The sequence below is a fragment of the Myotis nattereri genome (genome assembly GCF_964212035.1).
Source record: "Myotis nattereri genome assembly, chromosome: 18".
NCBI classification, from domain to species: Eukaryota; Metazoa; Chordata; class Mammalia; order Chiroptera; family Vespertilionidae; genus Myotis; species Myotis nattereri.
In genome coordinates this window covers 29,403,586-29,413,876 of record NC_138093.1, presented here as the reverse complement: position 1 = coordinate 29,413,876, position 10,291 = coordinate 29,403,586, and the positions used below count along the sequence as shown (strand labels likewise).

General features: G+C 39.9%; 1 protein-coding gene across 1 annotated transcript in view; it reads right to left on the bottom strand.

Moving 5' to 3' along the window:
- Positions 1-239: 239 nt before the first annotated feature.
- The window catches only part of INTS7 (integrator complex subunit 7), a 43,399-nt gene continuing 33,347 nt past the window's right edge, over positions 240-10,291 (bottom strand). Inside the window, exons 18-20 of the mRNA XM_081112518.1 lie at positions 6,630-6,728; positions 4,925-5,110; positions 240-1,690 (exon numbers count right to left, since the gene is read on the bottom strand). Of these exons, the coding sequence (XP_080968644.1) occupies positions 1,403-1,690; positions 4,925-5,110; positions 6,630-6,728 (573 nt within the window). The 3' untranslated portion in view covers positions 240-1,402. The remainder of the gene's footprint in view (positions 1,691-4,924; positions 5,111-6,629; positions 6,729-10,291) is intronic.

Here is a 10,291-nt window from a genome sequence, read left to right as displayed (position 1 = left end):
ATAATCTACAGTGGCCACTATAGATTTACGTTTTATGACAATGATCTGGCCGTTGGCAGTGAAATGTGTTGTGCTGCAAATATAGCTCATGATCTTAAAGGGACCTGAGTTGTCAATAACTTCTCACCCGTAAAAGCCAGATGACAAGGGAAAAAAAAACACACACTTTGTTTTCCCCTTTAAACTCAACCCCTCCTTTGAGCCAATGTCAACTTTCAAAGAGAAAAGGCCAAACACAAGCAAAGAAATGGAGATATTTATTTTAAAAAGAAATTTCCAAGGAATGTGCCTGCTTCATCTTAGGAGCTACTCCGAACCCAACTGCCCATATCATCAATCTCTGCAATGCTGTGATCCCCAATGTTCAGAAATCATGATCCCAAAGAACTGAATGATCCCAAATCCAGAAAGAACAATTAATTATATCTAGTATACTGTGTTAAGACAAGAAAGTATATCAGTATTAGATTTTATAATGTTTTTAACCAGTATTGAAATAGAAAAAAAGGGGTTTTCTGACTAACCAGAAAACTTCTATTCCCTGAGCATCCCATCTAATTGGGGTTGTGTTAAAAAGAGACTGTTCTTTCTAGGCAGTCAAGTCTAGCATTACATAGCATGCCAAGAAACTAAACCGAAGATCTGCCCTCCTACCTTAAAACATTAAGATATTAAATGTGAGTGATTTTTTTCACTCTTAGAAACAATGTAAAAAGTCTACACAATCACACACATATTAGAAAAAACAAATTATTAATCTCCAATATGTCTATGTAATTTTTAGCTGCACTTTGGTTCAATTAAATACTAAAACAATAAATTAAGTTTGCTTTAGCACAGGACAGATAAGGAGTTGAAATAATATAGCAGGATGTGTCTACGCTGTTTGTCTGCCTGCTCTCATTTTCCAGAAGACTGATGGTTCAGGAGACACTTCCAGGTCCATCGATGGGAGGACTACGTTTTACCACCACGGGTCAGTCCTGGTCAGAACTTCCCAAGGCGTAGCTCAGAATCACAGGCAGCTAGTGATATATTTTGGCAGAGAAGCAGTCAAATTTACTAATTCAATGATCCCAATATGTGACTTAAAAGAAAAAGAAAAGGCTCAGCCACACTAAAAAGAATAATAAAAGAATGAAAATGGTAATTATGAGATAAGGGACCTGGTCAAAGGAACAAGGAAAAAAATCTTTCTGGTTAGGAACCCAATTTTTCTCAAATGAGAAATTTGTAAGGGAGAAAAAAATACCCCTATATTTTTTAGAATATTACATTACAGAAACCAAGGAGTAAATGAACTCCACATTATAACTTTCATATCTGAACCCATATGAAAATGCTGAGCATTTCTGCTAATTTAATCAATCCCTGTAAAGTCTGTAGTGCATTCGTCACATGGTTAAAACCGCGTGTAGGCATTTCGTTGTTGCTGCTGCTGTAATGGTTGCTGGGCTTGCTGCTGTTGCAGGCGAATTTGCTGGGAATACGGGTCTTCCAAGGATTTTACAAATATGGTAGTTCTGGGACCAGTCTTCCATACGATACCATTGGCGTCTTTCACTGAAGATTCCACAGTAATGTTGTGTGTTCCAAGGATAGCAAAGTTCAAAAGAAATTGTGTACTAAAGTAGTCGTTATGGGGCTCAACCCTCTGCTCCATCTCATTGGTCATATTGTCAATGGGTATCTGGAATAAAAAAATTGTTAGGTAGTAACAATAGCTAACATTTACTGAGTGCTTACTATGAGCTAGGTCCTGCCCACGTGCTTATTTAATCCATGCAAACAACCAAGAGGTAGGTACAATTATTATGCTTGCTTTATAGAGGAGAAAACTGAGTTAGAGAGGTTAAGTAATTTCTCCAAGGTCACACAGCTGAGTGGTGGAGCTAGCCTCTGAACCTTGGTAGGCTAACTGCAGCGCCTATACTCTTAGTTATGGATTGATCTGACTCCTTACTATCCTTAAAGAATGAGCCCCCAAAGCCTTTCTCAGCCCCTTCATATGCTGGCCTCTCCTCCTGGCGAAGGAGTTCAGGGCACACCACCCCATACGTGCTGCTTTGGCATCCTGACTATTTTGAGCTAAAGGCACTAGAGAAACAACAGATGCAGGAGGGGCTCGCTGATCTGCCCCCTTTTACCTAAAACAGGCCATAAAATTTCCTACAAGAAAGGTAGCCTCCCTATACCAAGAAGAGAACAACATCCTTATCACCAGAGACTGGCCATCGATGCTGAAATGGACCTGTACAGACAAACCTACTAAAATATCCCCTATCGTCTATGGTCTTCCCCACTGCCCCAACATTCCCCCACAATTTACTGCCCCAAGTCCAAATCCCCGTGTCTTGTCATTTCGTCATGAACTTATCATTTCTGTGTATAAAGGTATATAAGCTTTCTGTTCTGGCCACTTCTTTGGGTCTTCATTCTCTTGTGAAGATTCCTACATGTGAAATTCTAATAACACTGGTAGGTTTTTCTCCTATTAATCTGCCTTAATGTCAGTTTACCCTTAGGCCTGACTGGAGATCTACAGAAAGCAGAAAAGACATTTTTCCTTCCCTACACTTGCTTACCCAACCTCAATTCCAATTCCCATCTTTCTTCAGTCTTTGAAGAGACATTCTGAAGAAATAGGGTGCAACCACCTGCTTCAATGGTTTTAAAATATAAAAGACTGAAAAAGGACATAAAACTATGTTTATATGTGAGTTTTCTTCCTCCTAGCTAGTCTGATTTTATATTCCTTAATATGATTCCTCCCTGCTTTAGTATTAGCTTCAGCATTAAATTAACTTCAGAACTTGTACATCACTCACTTAATCAGTGTTTTGTTCAGATTGGCAGTACAATATACTTCAAAACACAGATTTATGGGCTCATTCATTTATTTAGCTAGACAAACACTCAGGCCGTTGTTCTTCAGTAACAGAATAACACCTGCTGAAGTACCCCGACCTCTACTCATGAGGAAGTATGTCAGAGAGACCCTTTTTCTGACAATGCATATACAGGTAATCTTAATGAGCGTTTGACTAGATTGATCTACATTTATGTGTGTTTCTGTTGTATAATTAATTATATAAATGTGCCCTGAGCTTGTCTCAATAAGCAGTTAGCATGAGGTCAATTTTCCAGAGTCATTTACCTGTAACATTAATGAAGTCATCAATTCAAGATCTTAGAATTACTTGTAGGTATTTTTTTGTTTGCATAGTCAACTTTTGTAGGGTTTTTATATTCCTAAAGAGTATGCCTATTAAACAAGAACTTCCTTAAAGAGATCAGAAAAGGACCTGATGACTCTAAATGGATGATGCATTTTAAGTTGCAAACTCCCTGCAAGTAACATGATGAAGTGATCATGTACAGCAAGCATGTCAAACTTGCAGCCCACAGGCCGCATGCCTCATTTATTTGGCCCGTGTTAGCCTTTGAGTTTGACATGCTTGATGTACAGTGTGGCTTATTATAGCAGCTTCCTGACTTCAGTCAATGTCTCCCAAGAGGCAAGTCAGCAAGCAGGAGACCAGTACTTCTCAGTTTGAATGTTTTTCTTCTTAATAGTAGAAATCATTTTATACAAGGAGCAAAGAGAACCATGGTTACGGTTCTTTCAAACTCTAAGTGAGGAGAGAGCTGCAGACAGTTAACTATGTAAATTCTCACTATGATCTTCTGTGTCATCAGAGATCACCCAAACATAATAGTTGTGCTCTAACTACTGATTTTTTTTTTCATCAGTCACCAAATAGCTAGTGAGTGGCTACATAAGGCACCATGCTTTGGGTCATGAAAATAAAAAGAGAGGAAGTGAAGAGAATGAAGTCTGAGCCTTACCAGATGGGTGAAGAGTGCGAGAGAGAGTAAGCTATCAAAGCAAAGAAAGTGATGATGGCTCAAACCAGAACTCCCCTTGGCTTTTTTAGCCGAACACCAAAGAGACTAGAACGCTCTTTCTATCTTTACTAATACCCCTTTTCTTGCTATGAACCACAGTTCAGGCATGCCCCCAATCAACCTGGATACCAGCAATCTGGGCATTTGAACAACTCTATCATACAGCTGTGTACCCGATCCCTTGCTCCATTTACTTTGAATAAACTGCCACAGAACTGGAAAGAGATGTCTAAAGGAAGGAACATTCTACACTTGGAAGATTGGCGTTTCATGGGCATGAATTCAGAATCTTAGCTTTGGCTAACAAAGCAAGCATGGTTTTGGTTAACTGGTCTCATGATTCTCAAAGCAGTAAATTCCTAGGGTTATACTCATAAGGAAAGATTTTTACTTTAACCATTGCTATGTCAATGCTATATACTTTCCTTTTGAAAAGTTACTTAAAATAGAGAAAAATAAACAGATGTGCTCTTTTGGGGGCAGGGGGCATAGGGAGACACTCATCCCCCACTTCTGATGTTCCCTCCGCGTGGAAGGACCTTTCATCAGATGAACAGTACTGGTCTGCAGAGGAGATGCATCACACTGGCTAAGTTTCGGGGGAGGAGCTGGGCATCGGGAGCTAAGCATCTTCTCTTTCCCTTCTTTTTTGAGCTTCGGGTGCTCCTTCCTGCCATGTTTTATGGGGGCAGGCTTTGTGTGTATTGGCTGAAGCTAGATGGGAAAATTCATGTCAGAGGTACAGGGCTAGAAGTCCTTGCCGCCAGGCACCTGAGCGGGGTTCCTCCCTGGCTTTAACAGTAATAACACTCATAGTCTGATCTCCATCTATCAAATGTTCAGGCAGGAAAAAGAGAAGTGTTGTTATCAACCGCTCACACCCCAATATGTGCTTTTAACTCATGTCCATCTGATCGCTGGGGAGATAGAACTGCAATGTACTTACCCATGAAAAACATGGGAAAACTTCCATCACCTAAAATCGCATCACAATTCTGCCTCTTTTGTAAATTACCTTGTACTCTTGTCCAGATTTACTTTGTAGCGTAGAAGAAACATTCAGACAGACAGACTGAATTTTGCGAAACAGTCCTGGTTTAGATCCGTGCTGAACCACTCCCTCCACCTTCAGCGCCAGCTGCTGGTTATTCTGGACAGCGATGGGCTCTGCAGGGTTCCGGGGGGATGGCGACAGAGCAAGCTGGAACAACAACATCAAATAAACACTAACAACCAAGAGCAAGCCTCCTTCCAACAAACATGTCTGCTAACTGCTGGTTATGGGTTAAAATGTTTCTTACCCTTCTTCCCCCTGACCCACACACATACAACCTGACTATGCTGCGACAACCAGATAGATGTACCTTTAAAGTCAAGAGTTCCTTATTTCTAATGTCTCCTTTTAAATACCCATTTGTTTTTTTAACCCCAAGCCCCAGCACTGTTTGAGGGTAAGAGAGAATAGTAGAGGTACTGCTCTCCCAATTTTTGTGGGGAGGCACTTCTTTGATAACGAACCAATTCTAGTAGGGAAATCCACTACGTAAATTTTCATGTCCAGCAGCTGTCTCTTTGGTTTTAGATAATTTTAAATGGACTAAATTCAAATGCAAATGAATTTAAAATTCTAGGATTACAAACATCACCAAGTCACCATGGTATAAAAGTCAACTTCCACAAATGAACCAAATGACATTTTTAACCTCTCATTAGAGTAATTTTTCTTTAAAAACATGGAAAAGATGGAAAAAATTGTTTTTTATAATGCTGTTGAACCATTGAACTAATCAACTCTGGAGACCTACTACCTTAGGACTTATCTATATAATACATTTTCCTTATTAACCAGGTCATTTGTCATAGCCTACTTTGTTATTTGCAATCAAAAGCATTTGGACCGATGCCAAAACATACTAGACATTTTTACTGACAGGGATTATCCAAGTAATCTCTCAGAAGTGACGATTTCCCCCATTCCCAACAATTCCATTCCTTGAACAAGAACAGCTTTTGAATTCTGAGTAGTTTAAATATTTTAAAATACTAATTCTATTAATTGGCCAGGTCCCCAAAGCTTGTTATTCAAAGATAAAAGTGCTTTTGAGGTAGGACTGGTGATGTCATACTGGACCTGTTTCATTTGAAGTTGGGTCTGAATAGGCTGACCAGAGGTGGACTCAGCTCAACATCCTTGTAGGCTACTATGATGAAAACCACTCGACTTATTCTTGGAGTAGGGAGCCAAGGTACAGAGCTCCCGGTAGCCAAACACCTGTCTCACTGCATTTGGTACTGACAGGTATCCATTTTCTTCACCAAACCAGTTGGTAAAGGCAGGAAAGGCTTATAACTAAAGAGCATAAGTTTTATTAAAACCAAAGGTAAGTTGCCGAAACCGGTTTGGCTCAGTGGATAGAGCGTCGGCCTGCGGACTGAAAGGTCCCAGGTTCGATTCCGGTCAAGGGCATGTACCTTGGTTGCGGGCATATCCCCAGTAGGAGATGTGCAGGAGGCAGCTGATCGATGTTTCTCTCTCATCGATGTTTCTAACTCTCTATCTCTCTCCCTTCCTCTCTGTAAAAAATCAATAAAATATATTTAAAAAAAAACCAAAAAAAAAAACAAAGGTAAGTTCCTGAAGCAGAGCTATGTCCCGCTTAATCTGTAGGGGATAACTGAGCTTTTAATCCATATTAACCTTATCATTCTTCCGATATTACCTTAATGCTGGTGGATTGCAGTTTCTGGAAAAAATACCTCTGAAATGAAAGAGGAACTTTCAGCAAAGCAATGATGGCATTGCAGAGGCATGCTGTATGCTGGAGGGGAAAGAAACAGAATCAAATAAAAATGAATTTCAAAATTTCATCAACAAATGGTACTTTCAGGAGAAGTTTAAAAACTACAAATGCTCACATAAATTATTACAAAAACAACAATAATAACACCACCAATCAAGAAATAGTAAAAAAATACAACAACCCACGAACTGTGCACATTTCCCAAGTAACTCACGTTAAGGAGTACAATTACAGATTTATACTTTATTGTAAAGGAGTACATTCCATAAAAAACAAATGAGAGAAGAGAGAAAATCCACATTGCTCAAGGCAAGCAATACGTAAACTGTGCATTTCTAAAGAGCTTCCAGCTAGTAGACATATTATGACACTAAACTACAGAGTAACTGCCAGTTTGATAAAGTTTGGCAAAGTATGATAAAGAGTACATGGTAAAGAAGCTGGAGCAGTATATTGACATCCCGGGGCTGACACTAATCCCATGTGGAACTTCGGCTTAGAGTTGCCTCATTCTGTCAACCCATCCCCACTAGGCAGCTTCCCTGACCCTATGGCCATGAGGCCTCAGGGAGAGAGTAATGGTGAAAGCTTACTGGAATTCAGATTAAGAATGACTATATAGTCCAACTCTAGGGAATTATGAAACTTTAATAAATGCTTTGAGTCTTAGTGAAAAGGATCATAGAACCAGAATTTAAGAGTTCCAAGATTATTTATTTAATTTAAAACCACTCTATTGATACACAATGACATACAAAAAGCTGTACATATTTAACATATACCACTTGATGGGCATGCAGGTAACCATACACCCATGAAACCATCAAAGCTATTTAAAGATCATCCCAATTTAAAAAAATTCTTTATTGCTGAGAGTATTACAGATATCCCCTACTTTCTCCTCATTACCTCCCTCAATCCGGTTCCCGTCCTGCCCCAGTCCTTCACCACCCCATTGTCTGTGTCCTAAGTAATGCACATATGCCTATGTTCTTTAGTTAATCTCTTCTGCACCCCCTTTCCCCCTCTGAGATTCGTCAGTCTGTTCCATGTTTCTGGTTCTATTTTATTCATCAGTTTATTTTGTTTATCAGATTTCTTGTTCTTTATTTTGATTTTTAGATTTAAATGTTGATAACTATGTATTTATTGCCATTTTATTCATATTTTTAATCTTTTTTTCTTCTTCTTCTTAAAGGATACCCTTCAAAAAGCTTCACAGATAAAGATCATCTCAATTCTGATGACGACATGGGTCATCTAGACAGCTAATGGAACAAGCTGGAACTAGAACCAAGATTGCCTAATCCTTACTTAGTTCAGTGATTTTTGTTCCACTTCACCAACGATTTGCAAACAATAGGAGGAGAAAAAAAGTTACAGCACTATCAGAACACTTAATCTTTGGGGCACCCAGAACCATTCCAACTTGGTCTACCATTCCTGCCTCAGTCTACTCCCCTCTCAGTGGTCCCTCCAAAGTACCACAGGTTGAAAACCACTCCACTATACACTATGCTGTCTGTCCGTCTAAGCTCCTGCTTTCAAGTAAACTGTCACCTAGTTGCCTACCCTGTAAACATTTTTTAAGAGTTGGGCAATGAGGCAGAAAGCCAGAAGAAACTACTTGTCACTGGGTTCAGACTACTGAATATTTTGTACCCAACAGACTAGCAGTAATACAAATGCCAGGTCAATTACTTGAGAGAATAATAACTCAGATTTAAAGACATCAGGCCTATTTCTCCAGGTTTAACTGCTGAAACATCACTATCCATCTTCCTGCAAGGAACCTGGGAAGCATTTGCAGGGACATTCTACTTGTGGTGGAATCTTTGATGTCACAATTGTGTTTCAGGAGAGAAACATCTTTAAAGGAGGGACTCAGAGGACCCCAAGTGACCTCAGGCTGTTCCCGGGCAAAAAGGCACCGGTCTCCCTTTTATAAGAAGAAATTCAGATTTTACAACCCCCACTGGGAAAGCAGGACTGCCTCTGAGGCCACCAGCCCCCGGGACACACCTTCCCAGGTACATTAGTAGCAATTTACTATTAAAGTTAACAGTCTGGAGGTGTGAAGTCACATATCATGGTTCCTAAACCAACACCCTTCATTGCCAAATCCAATGCTTTTCAGTCTTTGTGCTTTTTGCAATACTGTGACACCTGAGAAGTCTCTTTTTCCAAGGAATTCCACTTAGGGCCCCGGTCCTCACTTTTTCTGATCCTCCCCCTCTCCATCTTCTTTCCTAAGATTCTCTTCCTTTGTTTCTTTCTTAAATGTTGACACTCTCGTTAGTCCATATGTTCCTAAGAGGCAATGTTCTCTACTCCCGTGACTTTAAGAACCTCTACGTTCAAAACCATCTTACATGCATTCCAGCCCGACTCCTTCCAACACTAGACCTATTTTCCAACTGCCTGTAAAACAGCCACACGTTAAAAATGAAACGTTCACCTTCTTCCACCATCCCTTTATATTCTCTGTCTCAGTGAAGGATCAACCACTTGTGCACTTGGTAACGTGGAAACCTGGAGGTCATGTCTCCATCCTCTCATATTTAATAAACACACACACACACACACACACACACACACGACACAAAAACCCAAGCCTTGAAAATACTGCCCCTAAGTATCTTTCTTATGTATCTGTTCTTCTCATTCTAATTCCTATTCATTAGGCCCTTACCTTGGATTATGAGAGAAGCCTTGTAACCACAGAACAGCCATTACATGTTCTGTGCCTACAGAACAATAAAGTACAATCTTAACCACTTCTTTCCTCTACCCATTAAAAATTCCTAAAAAAACCCCCAGTGCCTATAGGATAAAGTCCAAACTCCCTAACACTGTGTTCAAAGCCTTTTGTCACCTGACCTCTACCTACCTCTCCAGCCCCCACCTGTACACTCTGCTGTAACAACAGTAGCAAACTGTCCCCAGAAGACACATGCCATTTCACGCCTCTGCTTTCAAACGTGTTGTTCTCTGCCTGAAATTCTCTACCCTCATCTCCCTGTAAAACTCATATGCAAACACATCTTCTGAGTTACACCCTTGACCCACTCACCTATCCTGTGACATGCATTACTTTCTCTTTTGTGCTACATCTGTACCTCAGGAAGAGCTCTATTTCTGCATACACATAGGTTTGTTTATAAAATCTTCATTTCTTATTAGACTACAGGCAACTCGAAGGACGATCCTGTGTCTTGGTCATTTTTCTATTCCTAGGACCCAATAAACACCTGTGGAGCTGAATTTGGGGTTCAGATAATATTAAAGCTATAAAATACAACGTGGAGAGAAGAAAATGAACATTTACTAATCACTCCTTATGCACTATGCCAGGTACTGTGCTAGGCAATACACATTATTTCATTTAATGTTCACAGTAACTCTATGAGGTAGATTTTTTTTTCCATATCATAGGAAAGGATTTTAGTAATTTGTTTAAAATCACAGACCCGCTGAGTGGCAGAGGAGGGGTTTGAACCTAGAACTTTTCTCTGTACTGTCGCCTACTGAGCAGAAATTTCCCCTTCTTTCCATTATATTCAGTGGGTTCAATTCCATTA